Source organism: Entelurus aequoreus, linkage group LG07 (genome assembly GCF_033978785.1).
Source record: "Entelurus aequoreus isolate RoL-2023_Sb linkage group LG07, RoL_Eaeq_v1.1, whole genome shotgun sequence".
NCBI lineage: Eukaryota > Metazoa > Chordata > Actinopteri > Syngnathiformes > Syngnathidae > Entelurus > Entelurus aequoreus.
This window is the reverse complement of record NC_084737.1, coordinates 12790658-12811210: the sequence shown is the minus strand read 5'-3', so window position 1 is coordinate 12811210 and position 20553 is coordinate 12790658. Positions and strand designations below refer to the sequence as shown.

The 20553-nt window shown below is 38.4% G+C and overlaps 1 protein-coding gene across 1 annotated transcript in view; it reads left to right on the top strand.

Moving 5' to 3' along the window:
* Positions 1-20553, top strand: part of pofut1 (protein O-fucosyltransferase 1) — a 117166-nt gene that overhangs the window by 82094 nt on the left and 14519 nt on the right. Inside the window, exons 2-7 of the mRNA XM_062052591.1 lie at positions 5341-5413; positions 5536-5657; positions 10774-10956; positions 16581-16693; positions 16757-16949; positions 17027-17269. Coding sequence (XP_061908575.1) covers positions 5341-5413; positions 5536-5657; positions 10774-10956; positions 16581-16693; positions 16757-16949; positions 17027-17269 — 927 coding nt within the window. The remainder of the gene's footprint in view (positions 1-5340; positions 5414-5535; positions 5658-10773; positions 10957-16580; positions 16694-16756; positions 16950-17026; positions 17270-20553) is intronic.

Genomic DNA, 20553 nt, shown 5'->3' with positions numbered 1-20553 from the left:
CTTTCCTTCCACCCCTTTGCAATCCTACTCATTTTCACTGAATACTGCTATTCAAGCTGTACACGGACTACTCTCAACTCTAAGTCCATGTTTGTGTAGTGTTGCGGGGAAGTGGGATTAGTTTACTGCTCCTGTTGGGATATTGGTGTAAAAAAAATAAATAAAAAAAAATAAAAAAAGTTGTGTTTCCTGCAGTTGTGACGGGTTCAATCCAGCGTTGATGAAGTGAGACAAGACGTGACCCCTTCACACCCTGCAGGAAAAGTGTAAATCGCTAAAGGCTTACGGTGACGTGACAAGCAAGCACGTCAACTATCTTGGCCCCGACACCGGCGACTATCAGCCGGCGCCGGGGGTCTGCAGCGGGCTTGATAAGGACGGATGGGCGGATTGCTGGAGAGTCCGGTCCAGCTAAGTCGCTATAGGGCGCCGTCTGGCGGCAGTTAGCATGTTGTCATCTTAGCGGTCCTACCTCGCTCAGACAACAACCACAGAGTCTCTTTTAGATATAACCGCCACGTCAAAAACATAGTGGATTCAACAGCCGTGGCTGTAAGCAACCTCCTGCTGCAGTAGAAAAAAAATGAATAGTTTCCACAAAAGATCAAGATCAAGATGCTTTATTTTTGTCCATTCTTTAACATGTACAACAGTGGTCCCCAACCACCGGGCTGCGGCCCGGTACCGGTCCGTAAACCGATAGTGGACTCAACAGCCGTGGCTGTAAGCAACCTCCTGCTGCAGTAGAAAAAAAATGAATAGTTTCCACAAAAGATCAAGATCAAGATGCTTTATTTTTGTCCATTCTTTAACATATACAACAGTGGTCCCCAACCTCGGCCGCACAAGAAATTAAAAAAAAAAAAAAAAAATTAAAAAAATAAAAATAAAAAAATTAAATCACCATAAAAAACACAATATATACATTATATATCAATATAAATCAATACAGTCTGCAGGGATGCAGTCCATAAGCACACATGATTTTATTTCTTTATGACAAAAAAAAAAAATAATTTTTTTTTACTATTCCCCCCCCCCCCCCCCCCCCCCCCCCCACACACACACACATTTTCAAGCATTGACCGGTCTGCAAGTAATAAAAAGGTTGGGGACCACTGATGTACAAGACACATAAGAACTGAAATTTCATTTTCGGCACAGTCCCACTAAGAGCAGACATACGTTACACTTACGGCGCTCCCTAAAAAAGGCGGAAAAAGGTGATATTGGGAAAGGGGGGAAGAGTAAAAAAAATATCAGTCTAAGTCTGGACCCTCGGGAGGGGGTCCAGACTGAGTCCAAGGGCAAAAAAAACTCACATAGCATAGCACACATAAACATGTTACATATAACCACAACAACTCGCAACAGAGGGGTGGGGGGGGTGGGGGGGGGGGGGATTTGGGGCCCTGGAGGCCGGCCTGCTGCTATAAAGCGCTACTATCCATCCATCCATCCATCCATTTTCTACCGCTTATTCCCTTCGGGGTCACGGGGGGCACTGGAGCCTATCTCAGCTACAATCCATAACCCCATGAATTAAGCAGTGGTGAAGGCGTTGGTTGAGGAAGGGGCGGGTGCGTGCACGTATGCCCAATTAACTTGGGTGTGATGTTGAAATGTTTTTGTGGACTGGGGCCGATCTCAAAGTTCGACGCCAGGTGTTGTTGAGAAAAAGGGAGGTCAAAAGCGCCCATCGTTCAGGTGTGCTCGGGGGTGTTTTTCAGAACAGCCTGTTCCTGATAGCGTCAAGGCCATTCGGGGGAGTCGAATCGTAGATTGGGATGTTGTTTTCTTCGAGCAGTCAAAACAATGACTTGCCTGCTCTATGTGTCCGTGCTGGTTTCTCTCAAATTCAATTCAATTCTCCTTCTCAGCAAATTTCTCCATGATGTGATCCATTTTGCGATTCAGTTCAGAAATCGCCACAGTCTGTGTTCCCACAGCCCGGCCCAATCCTTCCATTGCGACGAACAGCCGTTGGGCTCCTTGTGTGGCTGCCATCGTCTTCCGAATTTGACGATACACCAGAGCAATGCCCACGGTTCCAAATAGGTACTGTAGATGTCTTCCACGTCCTCGATGGAAAGGACTGAGAGGCACATGGCTCTCCATTTATCCCAGGAGTCTCTGACGTACCCCGCAGCAATGGTTCCATCAGGGCAGCCAGGCTCCCCCGAACCTCTTTTCCCTGTCGAAAAGACTTTGTCAATTGCGTCGAGAGTCCAGCTGATCATTTCCGTGTCGGATGTTTAGATTTGAGGACAGCGCAAAGAAAGAGGCTTCAAAAAAGTTCAGACAAGACCAAACGAAGAGAGCAAGCAGGGAAGGAGGGAGCGGAGAAAAATGCGACCGCCCTCACCAGAGGCAAGACAGAAAGGGAAAAATGGAAGTAGCTGCATTTGAAGTATCCTGCAGCTCTATCTAGCTCTGCATGCGCTATAAAACGTGTTGGTGTGAACGTCATGCATGTACGTATCAGCTTTTGTTTACAATTAGTGTGTTAATTGTGAGTAAATATTCATACGTATCCTGTAATAATACAATCAGCTGATTGTGTATTGCATTGTCGATGAAGAATCTGATTACTATATCTGCGTGTTTGGGCAGGACGTACTGTAATAAGCTTCGCTTCTACCCGCTCCTTTTCGCACCCACGATAGGTTTCTGTTTAAATAGTTTTGTGTGAATGCTTTACGCAACGTGCCAACTTCACTGGTTTTGGGGTTTTGTAGTTTTACATGCCTTCGTGCACAATTTCTATGCTGGGAAACGGGTTCCAGGTCTGTGGATGACGTCACACCGAGAAGGGGTCGGTAAACGGAGTCTGGCGATAGAAAACGGGGCGTTCCGAGTACAGTTGGTTATCTCCCCATTACTCAAAAACTCGTTGATAATATGATATCAATAAAATACATCAAGAGAACTTGTCAGTGGAATCTGGACGCTGTGAGTCCTTTGGGACGTTGCGTAAAGATTTCATGATGGCAGCAGTTTAACCCTGGAACAGACTACCCCTTTTTCCATCAGTTCTGAAAGGTTAAGTATTGGTCGGGCCCTGTTATTAGCTATCACCTGCAGCAAACCTCATCTTCTTCTTCTTCTGTTTCCCGTGGCCCTGCTCTGAATTACGGCGCGGTGCATTGTTATCGTGGCTGTCATCAGCAACAATGAGAAACAGTGTGTGTTCCATAGTGGGGGAGGGAGCGCTCACAGGGAAGGAGGCAAACAACAGCCAGCTGCCGCGAAGAAGAACCAAACAAAAAGGAGAGAACGAGGGAAGGAACAGTTCAAATGGCCGATGGGGTGGAAGATAAAGTGCACGGGCTACGTGTTCCGTAAACAACGTTCATACACGTGTGTGTTTTTAGTCAATCAAGTCTTATGGGTGCATCACCCTGGAACAAAGATTTAAGCCACGCCCACCCAGGCTGCATGTTGCCGTGGTTACCCAGCACTGTGACTGTGGGCATGTTTGAGCAACATGTGATGATGAAGATGCGATAAAAGAGAAAGAGAATTAATCCGTCTTCGTCATTTTCAGTCCTCGTTTGTTTTTTTGGTTTTTTGGAGGGAATTCAGTGAACAAAAAAAAAATTTCTATGAATAAAACTTGTGTATAAAAGCACTGTATGTTAATACCCACTAAACTTAGTGGGATAAAATACTTAATAAGTAATACTCATGAAAAAAGGTCATTGTAATAATTATTGTAAAATTTACCCTCAAAAATGTTTTTTCTAAAAAATATTTGAATTTATTTTATTTTGAATAATTGATAATTCAATAATTCATTATTCTGTTTGTTTTTATTTTTTTACATAGCTTTACATAGACACCACATTTACGTCACAACAGTTGTTCAAAGTTATTTGTATAAATAAACAATTGTGCATATAAGCACTGTATTGTTTATTAGGATAAAATACTCTTACCAAATTAAAGTAATTAAAAATGTCATTGTAATATTTTGTCTTCAAAATATTTTTTAAATTTACTCTCAAAAAATGCTGATAAAATAATCTTACCAAATTAAAGTCATTAAAATACCACTGTAATTATTTGTCTTCAAAATGATTTTTATATTTACTTTAAAAAATGTTTTTTCTATAAAATATTTGAATAGTTGATAATTCAATAATTCATTATTGCTTTTTAAAAAATTTGTTATACATAGCTTTACATTGACACCACATTCACGTCACTAAAGCCAACAAACCTGTTCAAAGTTCTGTGTATAAATAAACAATTGTGTATAAAAACACTGTATTGCTTATTAGGATGAAATACGCTTACCAAATTAAACTAATTAAAAATGTCATTGTAATTTTTTGTCTTCAAAATAATTGTTGCATTTACTCTCAAAAATTGTTTTCCTACAAAATATTAGAATAATTGATCATTCAATAATTCATTATTGATTTTTTCTTTTTACATAGTTTTACATAGACACCACATACACGTCACTAAAGCCTACAAACCTGTTCAAAGTTCTGTGTATGAATAAACAATTGTGTATAAAAGCACTGTATTGCTTATTAGGATAAAATACTCTTACCAAATTAAACTCATTAGAAATGTCATTGTAATATTTGGTCTTCAAAATATTTTTTACATTTACTCTAAAAAATGTTTTCTATTCTAAAAAATATTTGAATTTGTTTTATTGACACACATTGACACCACATACCGTCACTAAAGCCTACAAACCTGTTCAAAGTTATGGGTATGAATAAAGAATTGTGTATAAAAGCACTGTGTTGCTTATTAGGATAAAATACTCTTACCAAATTAAAGTAATTAAAAATGTCATTGTAATATTTTGTCTTCAGAATATTTTTTTTATTTACTCTCAAAAAGTTTTTTTTTGTAAAGAATATTTGAATTTGTTTTATTTTGAATAATTGATCATTTAATAATTCATAAATGCGGTTTTTTTTTACTTTACTTTACATTGTTCAAAGTTTAGTTTTTTTTTATGAGGAAAGCATTAAATAAATATATATGCGACTATTTAAAGATAGTTTTGTGGAAATAACACAGCATGTGCACGTTTAAGTTGCTGTTAAAAAGACACAGCAGTAAATACTAACACGTTGTATCATGAATTGTAAAAACAAATCTGTTTTTTTTTACTTCAATTAAAAACCTGACGCAATACGCTTTTAGCCCTCTAGGTGGCAACAAACGCTCTAACACGCGCTTTCACTGCACAGCCGCAGAAGTAGAAGCCCGCGCGTTGCATGCTGGGAGTTAGTATGAACCACAATGGCGGTCAGAAAAAAGCTCGCATCACAAACTCTGATATTCTTTTATTTATTTTCTTTCCTCTTACAGCAAAGTTGTCGGACGGCTGCGGGGGATCTCCAGTGGGATGAACATGGCTACGTGTTGTACTGTCCTTGCATGGGTAATAAACACTTAGATGCCATTATTCCTAGTTGTGGGTCATTCGTCATCAGGCAGCTATAGTTTCTTATTTCCCTCATTTAACACAAATAAGAAATAAAACATGTTGTTGTCTTTGCTCAGGTCGCTTTGGGAACCAAGCAGACCACTTCCTGGGTTCTCTGGCCTTTGCGAAGATGTTAAACCGAACCTTGGCAGTCCCTCCTTGGATTGTGTACCGTCATCACACTCCTCCTTACACCAATGTAACTACACACATATTTACCTACTACTTTATTTACTTACCTAACTACTTATTTACCTGTTAACTTACTTACCTACCAACATATTTACCCTTGGATTGTGTACCGTCATCACACTCCTCCTTACACCAATGTAACTACACACATATTTACCTACTACTTTATTTACTTACCTAACTACTTATTTAACTGTTAACTTACTTACCTACCAACATATTTACCCTTGGATTGTGTACCGTCATCACACTCCTCCTTACACCAATGTAACTACACACATATTTACCTACTACTTTATTTACTTACCTAACTACTTATTTACCTGTTAACTTACTTACCTACCAACATATTTACCTGCTTACTTACCTAATATTTACTACCTACACACCTATTTACCTGCTTACTTATTTATCTACTTACTAATTTACTTACCCATCTACCTATTTACCTGTTAACTTACTTACCTACCGACATATTTACCTACTTACCTGCTTACTTATGTACCTACTAACTTACTTACCTAATATTTACTACCTACACACCTATTTACCTGCTTACTTATTTACCTACTTACTAATTTACTTACCCATCTACTTATTTACCTACTCACCTGCCTACTTATTTACCTTTTAACTTACTTATCTACCTACTAACTTACTTACCTAATATTTACTACCTATTTACCTGCTTACATATTTACCTACTTAATAATTTACTTACCAATCTATTTATTTACCTACTTACCTGCCTACTTATTTACCTGTTAACTTACTTACCTGCTTACTTATCTACCTACTAACTTATTTACCTAATATTTACTACATATTTACCTGCTTACATATTTACCTACTTACTAATTTACTTACCCATCTACTTATTTACCTTGTAACTTACCTACCAACATATTTACCTGTTTACTTATCTACCTACTAACTTACTTATCTACCTACTAAATTACTTACCTAATATTTACTACTTACACATCTATTTACCTACTTACTTATTTACCTACTTACTAATTTACTTACCATCTACCTATTTACCTACTCACCTGCCTACTTATTTACCTGTTAACTTACTTACCTGCTTACTTATCTACCTACTAGCTTACTTACCTAATATTTACTACCTATTTACCTGCTTACTTATTTACCTACTTACTAATTTACTTACCCATCTACTTATTTACCTGTCAACTTACTTACCTACCAACATATTTACCTACTTACCTGCTTACATATCTACCTACTAACTTCCTTACCTAATATTTACTACCTACACACCTATTTACCTGCTTACTTATTTACCTACTTACTAATTTACTTACCCATCTACTTATTTACCTGTTAACTTACTTACTTACCAACATATTTACCTACTTACCTGCTTACTTATCTACCTACTAACTTACTTACCTAATATTTACTACCTACACACCTATTTACCTGCATACTTATTTACCTACTTACTAATTTACTTGCCCATCTACTTATTTACTTACTCACCTGCCTACTTATTTACCTGTTAACTTACTTACCTGCTTACTTATCTACCTACTAACTTACTTACCTAATATTTACTACCTATTTACCTGCTTACATATTTACCTACTTACTAATTTACTTACCCATCTATTTATTTACAAACCCCGTTTCCATATGAGTTGGGAAATTGTTAGATGTAAATATAAACGGAATACAATGATTTGCAAATCCTTTTCAACCCATATTCAGTTGAATATGCTACAAAGACAACATATTTGATGTTCGAACTCATAAACTTTTTTTTTTTTTGCAAATAATAATTAACTTAGAATTTCATGGCTGCAACACGTGCCAAAGTAGTTGGGAAAGGGCATGTTCACCACTGTGTTACATGGCCTTTCCTTTTAACAACACTCAGTAAACGTTTGGGAACTGAGGAGACACATTTTTGAAGCTTCTCAGGTGGAATTCTTTCCCATTCTTGCTTGATGTACAGCATAAGTTGTTCAACAGTCCGGGGGTCTCCATTGTGGTATTTTAGGCTTTATAATGCGCCACACATTTTCAATCTGGGTGATATCCTTTACACACTGATGTCGCTTGTTGATGCAGTACAGCCTGAGGGATGGAAGGTCACGGGCTTAGCTGCTTACGTGCAGTGATTTCTCCAGATTCTCTGAACCCTTTGATGATATTACGGAGCGTAGATGGTGAAATCCCTAAATTCCTTGCAATAGCTGGTTGAAAAAGGTTTTTCTTAAACTGTTCATCAATTTGCTCACGCATTTGTTGACAAAGTGGTGACCCTCGCCCCATCCTTGTTTGTGAATAACAGCATTTCATGGAATCTACCCTTATACCCAATCATGGCACCCACCTGTTCCCAATTTGCCTGTTCACCTGTGGGATGTTTCCAAATACGTGTTTGATGAGCATTCCTCAACTTTATCAGTATTTATTGCCACCTTTCCCAACTTCTTTGTCACGTGTTGCTGGCATCAAATTCTAAAGTTAATGATTATTTGCAAAATAAAAAATGTTTATCAGTTTGAACATCAAATATGTTGTCTTTGTAGCATATTCAACTGAATATGGGTTGAAAATGATTTGCAAATCATTGTATTCCGTTTATATTTACATTTAACACAATTTCCCAACTCATATGGAAACGGGGTTTGTACCTGTTAACTTACCTACCAACATATTTACCTACTTACCTGTTTACTTATCCACCTACTAACTTACTTACCTAATAATTACTACCTACACACCTATTTACATGCTTAATTATTTACCTACTTACTTATTTACTTACCCATCTACTTTTTTTTACCTACTCACCTGCCTACTTATTTACCTGTTAACTTACTTGCCTACTTACTTATCTACCTACTAGCTAACCTACCTAATATTTACTACCTACACCAATCTGTCCTGACTGAAAAACAACAACAATCATATTAAAGTATCTGTAAAGTATTAGCCCACTTTTCATGTTTTGTTTGTACACGGCTAGCCAGACAGCGTATGTACCGTAGTCGTAATAACACGCATGATGTTCTGCGTGTATCGTCATTAATATTCAAATGTCACTCACTCGATGGAAAAATGTGTATTTGGTCCAGCTTGCCAGGGACGGTTTTTCCGTTCATGTCGAAATAGCTTGGCTCCAAGTTCCACAGACATTGGCTTCGTCACTTTCACATCACTCTCTCTGGCATCCGTCTGCTCCAACGTCTCAGCCTTTTTTCATGCTCGCTTCTATAAGGAGTAGTTCATCCTCCATATATTCAGCTTCAAAAATACAAGGTTGTGAATCCTCAATTGTCGAAAAATAGTCGTCTTTGTTGTCTGTTATCAATTCTGCCATGACTAGAACACACACACACACACACACACGTTTGTTTCTGGAAGTAGGAACACACATTCGTTGCCACAAGTAGGAAGTGCGCCACTTTGGAAACGGAAAAAATCAATGCGCCGATGGAACATAATGCATATTGTTATGAAGGTGTCTGTTATTACATTATATATATATACTTGCAGTGTGTATATAAAACGTTGCTGGAGGGTTTGGAAGTTGTCTTAGAGGGTGTTTTTGTCTCTCATAATGATTGTGAACAATAGGCAAAATTCCCAAAATAGTGCAGTTCCCTTTTTTAAAGCTTAACAAAAGGTTGAGAGATCACTCAACATTTCAAACTACGCATAAGTTGAGGTACCACTGCTTATTTTTTTTTCTTTTCCTTGTAATTAAAGACAATTAAAATTGTCTTTATAATGATGTTTGATAGTTTTTTTCATGTTGTTTTTGTGATCTTTTTATATGTTCATATATATTTAGATTTTTCACTGGACCCAGGCGTTTGTTTTTAACATTACTTAAGAAGACACATTCTTTTGACCTGATTGTTTTGATGGACAACGTTTTTTTGGTACATATACATGGACATGATCATAAACAATTGAAGGATGCCAAAGTGATATACATGGTTGTTGTTCTATCTTACTATTCAGAATACAATCATAATTTAATGAAGTGGTGATTTTACAAGGGTAAAATTAGGATTTAAGTTATATAAAAAGTCACAGTATTGTTAAAAAAATTAATTTTAGAAGTCAAGAAAATTTTTACAATTTTGCAGGAATACATTTTTAAGGTTTTAAGAAAAAATGTTGCAACATCGTGGGGAAAAAGTAGTCTTTTTACAAGAATGAAGTCATAATATACTAAGAAAAAAATTATCCAATTTTACTAGAATAATATGTAATTTATATACAGTATACAGTCATAATTTTAATAGAATATAGTTGCTGTAGTTTAATTTTAAAAAGTCAAGTTATTTTACAAGAATAAAGGTGTTTAGATTTTTATATAGTCACAACATTGTAAAAAAAATCATTATACAAGAATAAAGTAATTTTAGAACCATTATTTAACCAGATAAGAAAACCCATTGAGATCAAGATCTCTTTCACAAGGGTGACCTGGCCAAGAGGTCAACAGCACATGTCACAGAGCAGTTTCAAAATAAATACATTAAGACATACATTTTAAAATACATAAGAGATGTGTAAAACAACAGAGATTTACATCTTTAAAAACACAGGCACTGTGCAAAGGTCTCTCGCTGTTTGTCCTGAGGGACAAACAGCGGAATTGATTTAAAAAAGGATCATTTTACTAGAATAAAGTTTCAATTAAAAAAAGTTGTAATCAAACAAAAATAATAAAAATGACCGCAGTCATTTTACAAAAATAAAGTGACAAAATAATGGGGAAAAATGAAGTTGTAGTTATTAGGTATTTGTAATATTCATAATTTCTATTTGTAATAGTCATCATTTTTACAAAAAAATTTTTTTTTCAACAATGAAGTTGTAATTGATTTTGAAAATGCTTTGATAATTTAAAAAATATGTAATTTTATTGGCATAGAAGCACAAAAAAAAAGGTAACATTAAAAAAACAACAACAAATATAATAAAAACGTTTGTATTGTTGTTTGCATTGCTGTTTAGCAGGGAGTACTATCTTATGTTGAGTGCATGTAAACACAATGCTTCCTTGCAGGATTTTGGCAACGTAATCACGTCATGAACCATTGCACAGGCGTCATCTTCAGTGTTTTTTGCAGGTCCACGTCCCATACACGGACTTCTTCAAACTGGAGGCCTTGTCCGCCTACCATCGCGTGGTGGCTTTGGAGGACTTCATGAGGGAGCTGGCAGACCAACACTGGCCTCCAGGACACAGGAAGGCCTATTGCTTCGAGGCGGCTGCTCAGCGGAGCGCCGACAAACGCTCCTGTCCCATGAAGGTGAGGGTCCGCCGTGGTCAACTCAATTATCCTGGGGGCCACACTTTCATTATGGCTCATCTTTTGTAATATTGTCCAATTAGAGCTCTGCCATGTCTAAACATTTGTACCTTCCCAAATAGATAATAGCGACCAGGGCTGAATTTCAAACATAAGAAATATGCAATATATTTATCTGTACAGTAATCTATTTATTTATTTATATATATTTATTTAGTTTATATATATATTTCCAGTGTTTCCCACACATTCATTTATTTGTGGTGGCCCGCCACGAAAGAATTACGTCCGCCACAAATAAAAATAAATTTAAAAAAAATATATATATTTTTATTTTATTTTATTTTTTTGTCCTGTCCAGCTTCTCAGGCAAATCATAAAGTTGATGTAGATGCCCATATAGGCGGTTCAGATTTACTTTACAAAAGAGAAGTGTAGGATACTTCTCTTGTTGCCTTATTTGTATTTGACCACTACTGTTTTCTGTTTATTTGTTACTGACTGTGGCAGGACACCTCTGCCTCTGTTTCACTTTATGTTGCTGGTAAATAATATGGTTGTAGTAGTAGGCTAAAGTTAAATTATTTAGTATGCACTAATTAAAGGGGCAGAGCTTTAAGAGACATTTTAGCTTTTATATTTTATAAGATATGTTTTTTTTAAGAACCACAATTAATAAATATATTTCAGTGAATAACTTATTGTTCAAATGTGTATATAAATATGTACATAAAGTGTTGTAATTATATTGTAAAATGGATGGATGGATGGACGTTTAAAACAAAACTGTTATTATTAATTAGTAAGTATACATTTTTTGAGCCTTTTTAGAGAAAATCATATCATTGTAGTAAATTATGCAAATTACTCGATGATGTCATAGTGACCACGCCCATAGCCACACCCCCACCGCCACAGGTATCTTGGCAGTTTATGGGAAACAGATTTATATATTATTTATATATATTTATTTATTTATTTATATATGCACCTTATTGCTTTTTTATCCTGCACTACCATGAGTTTATGTAACGAAATTTCGTTCTTATCTGTGCTGTAAAGTTCAAATTTGAATGACAATAAAAAGTAAGTCAAAGTCTATATGTTAGTCAAAGATCCTCGATATGGCATGAGTGCTCCGCTGCTTTTTAGGATCTATTGCAAAAATGCTAGTCAAAGATACTCTGCAACAAGGCTTCTAAAAAGCTGTTACAGAAATGCTAGCCAAAGATCCTCTATATAACAGAAGCGCTCTTCTGTTTTTAATGACATAGTGCAAAAATGCTAATCAAAGAATACATAAAAGGATTGCTTTGCTGTTTTTAGAAATCGGCTTCAAGAATGCTAGTCAAATATATTTTATTTAACAGGACTGTTCTGCTGTTTTTAGGAATCGTACTGCAAGAAGGCATGACAGGAGCGCTCTTGCTATTTTTAATGAAATGCTAGTCAAAGATCCTCTCTAAACAGGAGTGCTCGCTGTAAAGATGCTAGTCATAGATCCTCTACATGACGGATGTGCTCTGCTGTTTTTGGGAATCTTAATGAAAAAAATGCTGTTTTAATGACCAACTGAAAAATTGCTAGTCAAAGATTCTCAGTGACAGGAGTGCTTTCTTTTTTAGGAATCTGCTGCAGAAACGCCAGTCAAATATCCTCTATGTAACAGGAGTGATTTGCTGTTTTTAGGAATCTGCTGCAGAAAGGCTAGTCAAATATCCTCTATGTAACAGGAGTGATTTGCTGTTTTTAGGAATCTGCTGCAGAAAGGCTAGTCAAATATCCTCTATGTAACAGGAGTGATTTGCTGTTTTTAGGAATCTGCTGCTAGTCAAAAATCCTCTATGTAACAGGAGTGATTTGCTGTTTTTAGGAATCTGCTGTAAAAATGCTAGTCGTAAATCATTTCCATGACAGGAGCGCTCTGCTGTTTTTAATGACCCACTGCATAAATGCTAGTCAAAGATCCTCCATACAACAGGAGTGCTCTGCTGTTTTTAGGAATCTGCCGCAAAAATACTAGTCAAAGATCCTCTATATAACAGGAGTGCGCTGCTGTTTTTAATGACATACTGCAAAAATGCTAATCAAAGAATATATAACAGGATTGCTTTGCTGTTTTTAGAAATCTGCTTCAAGAATGCTAGTCAAATATATTTTATTTAACAAGACTGTTCTGCTGTTTTTAGGAATCGTACTGCAAGAAGGCATGACAGGAGCGCTCTTGCTATTTTTAATGAAATGCTAGTCAAAGATCCTCTCTAAACAAGAGTGCTCGCTGTAAAGATGCTAGTCATAGATCCTCTACATGACGGATGTGCTCTGCTGTTTTTGGGAATCTTAATGAAAAAAATGCTGTTTTTAATGACCAACTGCAAAATTGCTAGTCAAATATTCTCAGTGACAGGAGTGCTTTCTTTTTTAGGAATCTGCTGCAGAAAGGCTAGTCAAATATCTTCTATGTAACAGGAGTGATTTGCTGTTTTTAGGAATCTGCTGCAGAAACGCCAGTCAAATATCCTCTATGTAACAGGAGTGATTTGCTGTTTTTAGGAATCTGCTGCAGAAAGGCTAGTCAAATATCCTCTATGTAACAGGAGTGATTTGCTGTTTTTAGGAATCTGCTGCAGAAAGGCTAGTCAAATATCCTCTATGTAACAGGAGTGATTTGCTGTTTTTAGGAATCTGCTGCTAGTCAAAAATCCTCTATGTAACAGGAGTGATTTGCTGTTTTTAGGAATCTTCTGTAAAAATGCTAGTCGTAAATCATTTCCATGACAGGAGCGCTCTGCTGTTTTTAATGACCCATAGCAAAAATGCTAGTCAAAGAATATATAACAGGATTGCTTTGCTGTTTTTAGAAATCGGCTTCAAGAATGCTAGTCAAATATATTTTATTTAACAGGACTTTTCTGCTGTTTTTAGGAATCGTACTGCAAGAAGGCATGACAGGAGCGCTCTTGCTATTTTTTTATGAAGTCCTACAAAAATGCTCGCTGTAAAGATGCTAGTCATAGATCCTCTACATGACAGATGTGGTCTGCTGTTTTTGGGAATCTTACTGGAAAAAAATGCTGTTTTTAATGACCAACTGCAAAATTGCAAGTTAAAGATTCTCTGTGACATGAGTGCTTTCTTTTTTATGAATCTGCTGCAGAAAGGCTAGTCAAATATCCTCTATGTAACAGGAGTGATTTGCTGTTTTTAGGAATCTGCTGTAAAAATGCTAGTCATAAATCCTTTCCATGACAGGAGCGCTCTGCTGTTTTTTAATGACCCACTGCCAAAATGCTACTCAAAGATCCTCTATACAACAGGAGTGCTCTGCTGTTTTTAGGAATCTGCCGCAAAAATTATAGTCAAAGGTCCTCTATATAACAGGAGCGCTCTGCTGTTTTAAAGGCCTACTGAAACCCACTACTACCGACCACACAGTCTGATAGTTTATATATCAATGATGAAATCTTAACATTGCAACACATGCCAATACGGCCGGGTTAACTTATAAAGTGCAATTTTAATTTTCCCGGGAAACTTCCGGCTGAAAACGTCTATGTATGATGACGTTTGCGCGTGACGTCAAGGGTTGAAGGAGACATTTTGGAATAGCACGGTCGCCAGCTTAAGTCGTCTGTTTTCACCACATAATTCCACAGTATTCTGGACATCTGTGTTGGTGAATCTTTTGCAATTTGTTCAATTAACAATGGAGACTGCAAAGAAGAAAGTTGTAGGTGGGATCGGTGTATTAGCGGCTGGCTGCAGCAACACAACCAGGAGGACTTTGAGTTGGATAGCAGACGCTCTACCGTGAGTACAGCTTTGGCTTCCAAACATTTGATCGCTTGCCCGTATGTGCGTGGCGCTACGTGAATGTCACGTACGTAACTTTGGGGAAATATGTTTCTTGCCGACTCTGATGGCAGCCGGGGTGTCGTCGAAAGCTACAACGCCCGCCGCCGCGCCGCTGTCCTCACCTTGACTTCCTCCGTCTCCGGGCCGCCGACCGCATCGATGATCGGGTGAAGTCCTTCGTTGCGCCGTCGATCGCTGGAACGCAGGTGAGCTCGGCTCGTGATGAGCAGATGAGAGCTGGCGTAGGTGGAGAGCTAATGTTTTTAGCATAGCTCTGTCGAGGTCCCGTAGCTAAGTTAGCTTCAATGGCGTCGTTAGCAATAGCATTGCTAGGCTTCGCCAGGCGGTACAGCATTAACCGTGTGGTTACAGGTCCAGGGTTTAATAGTAATAGTAGTATTGTTGATCTTCTGTCTATCCTTCCAGTCGGGGGCTTATTTCGTCTGTTTCTATATGCAGTTAAGCACGATGCTATCACGTTAGCTCTGTAGCTAAAGTGCTTCACCAATGTATCGTCGTGGAGATAAAAGTCACTGTGAATGTCCATTTCGCGTTCTCGACTCTCATTTTCAAGAGGATATAGTATCCGAGGTGGTTTAAAATACAAATCCGTGATCCACAATAGAAAAAGGAGAGTGTGGAATCCAATCTTGTACCTAAGTTACGGTCAGAGTGAAAAAAGATACGTCCTGCACTGCACTCTAATCCTTCACTCTCACGTACCTCATCCACGAATCTTTCATCCTGGCTCAAATGAATGGGGTAATCGTCGCTTTCTCGGTCCGAATCGCTCTCGCTGCTGGTGTAAACATTGTGCAAATGTGAGGAGCCCTTCAACCCCTGACGTCACGCTAATTCCGGTACAGGCAAGGGCTTTTTTTATCAGCGACCAAAACTTTATCGTCGATGTTCTCTACTAAATCCTTTCAGCAAAAATATGGCAATATCGCGAAATGATCAAGTATGACACATAGAATGGATCTGCTATCCCCGTTTAAATAAGAACATTTCATTTCAGTAGGTCTTTAATGACCTACTGCAAAAATGCTTGTCAAAGATCCTCTATACCAGTGGTCCCCAACCACCGGGCCGTGGATCGATTGGTACCAGGCCGCACAAGAAATTAAAAAAATATTTTTTTTTTATTAAATCAACATAAAAAACCACAAGATACACTTACAATTAGTGCACCAACCCAAAAAAAACCTCCCTTCCCTATTTATACTCATTCACACAAAAGGGTTGTTTCTTTCTGTTATTAATATTTCTGGTTCCTACATTATATATCAATATTGATCAATACAGTCTGCAGGGATACAGTCCGTAAGCACACATGATTGTATTTTTTTATGACAAATAAAAACACAAAAAAACACATTTTCAGGCGTTGACCGGTCCGCAGTTACTAAAAGGTTAGGGACCACTGGTCTATACAACAGGATTGCTCTGCCGTTTCTACGAATTTGCTGCAAAAATGCTAGTGAAGATCCTCTATAAAACAGGAGCGCTCTTCTGTTCATAGGAATCCTCTGCAAAAATGTTTTACATGTGGAAGTGAACTGGCAGGTGGATGTGATGTCACTAATGGGCTAGATTTGTCCCATGGGCCCAGTTAAATGGGGCTAATGTAAATGTCTGTCATGAACGTGGTGAAATGCTGCCCTCTAGTGGTCCAGTTGCCAAATGACACACATACAGTTAATCTTCAGGCGTCTTCCTGTCTGTGTCATGATTGCTCTGATGTGCTTGGATGATTCTGCTTCTTTCAGGACGGGAACCCGTTCGGTCCGTTCTGGGATTACGCCGGCGTGGAATTTGACGAGTCGGTTCTTTTTAGTGGGATTTCCTTCAGTAGCTACCATCGGCAGCAGTGGATGAAGACGTGAGAATAAATCCTTTTTAAAAGCGTCACTAAACAGAGTAATCACGGGTTGTTTGTGTCAAGTTTCCCTCCCGACGAGCACCCGGTCCTGGCAATGCCCGGAGCGCCGGCCCAGTTCCCGGTGGTGGAGGACCACGTGGGTCTGCAGCGCTACGTGGTGTGGTCGGACAAGATGGCGGAGGAGGGTCAGGGGCACATTGCTTCCCTGCTGACCAGACCGTATGTCGGCATTCACTTGAGGATCGGCAGCGACTGGGTGAGATGTCGTCAGAGAGGAGCGTCGCCTCCCGTAATGATCGTCTTCCATGTTGTCAAGACTTGTTCTCCGCGCAGCAAAACGCATGTGAACTGCTAAAGAGCGGCGACGCGGGGCCGCACTTCATGGCCTCCCCGCAGTGCGTGGGCTACAGCCGACAGACGGCGCTGCCTCTCACCGACGCCATGTGTCTGCCCGACCTGGCCGAGATCCGCCGCGCCGTCAAGCTGTGGGTGAAGAAGACCTCGGCTCGCTCCGTCTACATCGCCACCGACTCCGAGTCCCACAGCGGCGACATCGAGAAACTCTTTAAGGGCAAGGTGAGGGAGGTCACGTCTCACCACGTTGATGAATTCATGATCATAACATTTAGTCCATACTATAAAAATATCATTAATAAATAATACGTGGAGGAAGTCTTGCAATACAACGCCATCGGAATACAACTAAATTATTAAAAAGCTTTAATACCGTATTTTCGGACCATAGGGCGCACCGGATTATAAGGTGCACAGCCGATGAATGGTCTATTTTTGATCTTTTTTTCATATATAAGGCGCACCGGATTATAGGGCGCATTAAAGGAGTCATATTATTGTTTACTTTTCTAAATGTAAAAGACTTCATTGTGGTCTACATAACATGTAATGGTGGTTCTTTGGTCAAAATGTTGCATAGATCAGTGTTTTCAACCACTGTGCCGGGAGATTATCTAATTTCACCTAGTTGGGTTAAAAATATTTTTTGCAAACCAGTAATTATAGTCTGCAAATTAAGTGTTGGTGCTGTCTAGAGCTCGGCGGAGTAACCGTGTAATACTCTTCCATATCAGTAGTTGGCAGCCGGTAGCTAATTGCTTTGTAGAAGTCAGAAACAGCGGAAGGCAGTGTGCAGGTAAAAAGGTGTCTTATGCTTTAACCAAAAAAAAAAAAAAAAAAGGCGAGTGCCCCTAAGAAAAGGCATTGAAGCTTAGGGAAGGCTATACAGATCGAAACTAAAAGTGAACCGGCTACAAAGTAAACAAAAACAGAATGCTGGACGACAGCAAAGACTTACTGTGGAGCAAAGATGGCGTCCACAATGTACATCCGAACATGACATGACAATCAACAATGTCCCCACAAAGGCGGATACAAACAACTGAAATATTCCTGATTGCTAAAACAAAGTAGATGTGGGAAATATCACTTAAAGGAAGACATGAAACTGCTACAGGAAAATATTTTTAAAAAAGAGAAAAAGCCACCAAAATCGGAGCGCAAGACAAGAACTAAAACACTACACACAGGAAAACAGCAAAAAAACTCCAAATAAGTCAGGGCGTGATGTAACAGGTGGTGACAGTACACCTACTTTGAGACAAGAGCTATAGTCATGCATGCTTGGTTATGGTTTAAAGTCATATCCAACAATTGCAACAACGACTTTTTACTGTCAACGGAGTTTTGTTTTTCAATGATTTCTGCTGGTGGTGTGCCTCTGGATTTTTTCAACGCAAAAAATGTGCCTTGGCTCAAAAAAGGTTGAAAAACACTGGTCTTCATAACATGTAATGGTGGTTCTTTGGTCAAAATGTTGCATAGATCAGTGTTTTCAACCACTGTGCCGCGGCACACTAGTGTGCCGTGAGACACAGTCTGGTGTGCCGTGGGAGATTATCTAATTTCACCTAGTTGGGTTAAAAATATTTTTTGCAAACCAGTAATTATAGTCTGCAAATTATGTGTTGGTTCTGTCTAGAGCTCGGTGGAGTAACCGTGTAATACTCTTCCATATCAGTAGGTGGCAGCCGGTAGCTAATTGCTTTGTAGTTGTCGGAAACAGCGGGAGGCAGTGTGCAGGTAAAAAGGTATCTAATGCTTAAACCAAAAATAAACAAAAGGTGAGTGCCCCTAAGAAAAGGCATTGAAGCTTAGGGAAAGCTATGCAGAACGAAACTAAAACTGAACTGGCTACAAAGTAAACAAAAACAGAATGCTGGACGACAGCAAAGACTTACAGCGTGTGGAGCGGATGGCGTCCACAAAGTACATCCGTACATGACATGACAATCAACACCAAAATAGGAGCGCAAGACAAGAACTAAAACACCACACACAGGAAAACACAGAAAAACTCAAAATAAGTCACTTTGAGACAAGTGCTATAGTGATGCATGCTTGGTTATGCTTTGAATTCATATCCGACAATTGCGACAAGAACTTTTTACTGTCAACTGAGTTTCGTTTTTTAACGATTTCTGCTGGTGGTGTGCCTCCGGATTTTTTCAACGCAAAAAATGTGCCTTGGCTCAAAAAAGGTTGAAAAACACTGGCATAAATGATGTTTTACAGCTCATCTTCAAGCCGCTTTCTGACAGTCGCTTCAGGATGCGGTGTTTTGTGGGCGGTCTTATTTACGTGGTTCACCTTCGGCAGCGTCTTCTCGCCGTCATCTTTGTTGTAGCGGCGTAGCGTGCAAGGACGGGAGTGGAAGAAGTGTCAAAAGATGGCGCTAACTGTTTTAATGACATTCAGACTTTACTTCAATCAACGCAGCAGCATCTCCTCATCCGTGGCTCACTAGTGCAACAACAAGGCCGGAAATGTGTCCCGTGAAAAACCGTCCGACCGGAACTCTCTAATAGCTAAAGTTCCTTGGGCGAATAATGTAAACTCACTACACCGGTATGTTTTAGCGCTTTCATGGCGAGTTTACTGACAGATATAAGTAAGAACTTTACACTACTTTATATTAGAAATGGCAACAGCGGAGGATGAATGTCCCATAACAAGAAGATAGAGAAAAAGAAGAAGCTTATCGACTACAAAGGCGGACTCGCGCAATTTTTTAGGACTCATGCAGATCCCAAATACAAATCAGCAGGTACCAGAAGGTAAGAAAAGTTGCTTTTGCATAATATAGCGAAACAAAACGCCAGATAATGTCCTACCTTTATACACACACCATAATGATACTCCTATGTTGAAGCACAGTACAATCCATCAAGCGGTGCGGCTTCATAGCTTACCAAAGTCGTATTAAAATATTTTGATAGATTTTTGAGCGCCATAAGTAATGTTCTATATTTTCAATGGAACTTATAAAATGTTGGTGTTGTTTACTTGAGTCATATTGCAGACTACACATGTCTCTTATGTTTGACTGCCATCAACTTGTCACTCTTATAATTTCACCATGTACTAAATAAAATAGCTTTGAGGTCGGTAAGTAAAACAAGAATTAAGCGCACCGGGTTCTAAAGCGCACCGTCGAGTTTTGAGTAAAAAAAATGATTTTAAGTGCGCCATATAGTATGTACGGTATATTTAGAAAAATTGGCAAAATTTATTGTCCTTTTTTACAGGAATAGAGACATAAGTCTTAAGTTATAAAACTAGTCATATAATTGTTTTAATATTTTGAGAATACAATCATAATTTAATAATACATTGATTTTACAAGGGTAAAGTTATGATTTAAGTTATATAAAAAATATTGTTAAAAAAACTTTATTTTTACAAAAACAAAGTCAAGAACATTTTTACACTTTTGCAGGAATAAATTTTTAATGTTTTAAGAAAAAAAGTTGCAACATCGTGGGAAAAAATTATTATTTTTACAA